Source organism: Apis dorsata, unplaced genomic scaffold, assembly GCF_000469605.1.
Source record: "Apis dorsata unplaced genomic scaffold, Apis dorsata 1.3 scaffold_86, whole genome shotgun sequence".
Classification (NCBI taxonomy): Eukaryota; Metazoa; Arthropoda; class Insecta; order Hymenoptera; family Apidae; genus Apis; species Apis dorsata.
In genome coordinates, this window is record NW_006263384.1 from 28,427 (window position 1) to 30,939 (window position 2,513).

At 38.9% G+C, this 2,513-nt stretch overlaps 1 protein-coding gene across 1 annotated transcript in view; it reads left to right on the forward strand.

Annotated features, from left to right (window-relative positions):
* Nucleotides 1-2,513, forward strand: part of LOC102676767 (optomotor-blind protein-like) — a 110,156-nt gene that overhangs the window by 12,650 nt on the left and 94,993 nt on the right. The window contains 1 exon segment of the mRNA XM_031508436.1: nucleotides 2,336-2,511. Within this exon segment, the coding sequence (XP_031364296.1) occupies nucleotides 2,336-2,511 (176 nt within the window).

The following is a 2,513-nucleotide window of genomic DNA, read 5'->3' on the forward strand; positions in this document are numbered from 1 at the left end:
GGAACTAAAGAAAACATGTTGGAAATCGAAGGATAAGCCGCTGTAAATAATGAAATTGTTCGCATGAAAAAGCGGTCAGTGGTCGAGTTTCGAAGGTTCTCACTTTTTTTTCGTCTGTAGATTTTTCGTGCAGATTATATTAAAGTCGGAGTCGAATTTTTTTTATTATTCCCTAGCGATCAATAATTGGAAATTAAACGGGCGATCCGCTTAAATGAAATATCGGTAATATCGTTCGAAAGAAAAAGGAAAAAAAATTCGATAAATTTCGATCGACGAAGCGAAATTCGATGCGATACCGTTAATAAGAATTTCAAAGTTGAGTCCTCTTTGGTTATCTCAAGTGTCCGCTCGCTTTATTGATTCTCAATTTACTTGAAAGGATACCGACGAATTTACAAAAATTTCTTAACAAGATCGCACCACGGATACGATAAATATTGTTTCTATTTGTTCTAAGCATTAGCATAATAAGATGTTACGCGACAAGTAATAGAGAATATTTAACTAATTATTTGATTCATCGGCAAACAGTAAATTTGATTTGACAGAAATTAAGCGTTGCAACAGAGAGTTTTTAACTTATTTGTTTATCGATTGTTATTCCAAAAGTGCACATAATATTTGCTTAATACTTTATTCAATGTTTGTATGCTAGTAAATATTCCAACTCTATTCAAACTCTGTGCACGATGATTTCGAATTATTCGATAAATCGTACCCTACTTGACGCTGTTTCTACACACTTGTTCGAAATTTATTTATACAATGTGAAAGATTTACGGAAACAATGTTTCTTTATCAAAGAATATATTTATTATAAATTTATATAAATTCTTGTAAAATTTATTTACGCTTGCTTTACTTAAAAATCTAATCAACGTTAAAGATCGATCGATTAATCTTGCCTCGATTACAAAAGAATCGAAAGGGATATCCTCCTTTTTCATTAACAACTTTACCAAGAACTTGGTAGATTATATAAAAAAGATTCCATAATCGTTCTCCAATTGAAACACAATTGGCGGACACGAAGATTCGAGGATTGAAGGAGAGATGGAGAGATTCAACGAGATCAAGGGATAAAAAGTGAAAGACAACCGCTTAAAGTTCGCGAGGGTGGATCGACTGACAGCAACCCTCCCCCACCTGAAACTACTTGTTACTTTTCTCTCTCTCTCTCTCTCTTTTTTCTTCAACTCTCGTGCCCCGAAGGTTGCTCTGTCGGGAAAAGTTCGAAAGTTGCCCGAAGGTAGATAGATTTCTCTCTCTCTCACTTTGAGAAGAAAATCGCGAATACTTGCTCCTCGAGCGTGCACAGCACCTTAAAAATAGAGCTGACGCGCTCGAGGGTCAATAGAGCAATCTCTGTATTCCAGACAATTGCCCTTCCCTCTCGAGACGATCGACTCGAGCCGCGAATCGAAAAACCGAGATCTTCGAGGCCCTCCCTTTCGCTCTTAGAAAAAAATTGAAAGATCGTGGATAACGATTGAGAGAAAACGGGGGTAAAATCCTTTTATTTCGAACAGCAGTTCGAAAGGAATAATAATAATACGTTTCGGTTTGTTTCGCTTTAACTTTTTACACCTTCGTAATTATTATTGAATTATCGGCGTTTATTAAAATTTCTCCGCCGCGTGTGTTGGAATGGGGCCATTGCCGTGCACGCGGTGTTATTTAATTTACAACAAAAGGTCATCGTGTACAAATATATAGGAGGATATATATTTTTCAATCAAGAATCACACTCCTGTTCTCAAACATTGGATTGGAAAAGTGATGCTGCCCGTTACTGTTATTTTTGCTGCGGTTTCCATCCGTATTCGATTCGAATTAAACGTTAATAATATTTTAATTAAACATCGGAAGGGAATTGTAAATGCGCATTATCAAAACCGACACTCGGCCCGTATTGTTGTCGATTTACAGCGGCGGCCGGCAAGAAAGATAAAGTTTATCGTTCCTCAGTTGTTTAACGGTTCCCGCGATATAAAATAAATAACAACTATGGCATTTCCAATTGTGTGTATTTTAATCCTATGCGGTTCCACGTTTCACCCCCTCCACCCTTTATCAATAATCAATCGAAACGCGGAGAATTAATCTCTCTGCACGCTCGTAAATTCCCTAAAAAAAAAGAAACGATCATTTTTCTTTCTTCTTCTCGATTATTATACTCGATGCAATTAATCGAACCAATATCTTTACCCTCCCTTCAAAATTATACTCGACCGTTATCATACATACCGTTCTAATTACACAAGATTCAGAAGTCGTGTTTTCACAAGTTTCGTTACATCACACGAAATCCTTTCCCTGTTTTTCTTTCCAGGTTTAGGCTTGGGTCCGCACACGCCCGAGGAAGCAGCCGTCCTGGCGGCAGCGGCGGCAGCGTTGCACCATCATCATCAAGGCGGTCCTGGTGGACCAGCGATGAGGCCGCTCAGGCCCCCCTTACCCCCGGGGATGCTGCACACCTCGCCACACCCTCTGGCGCCGCACCACCCCCT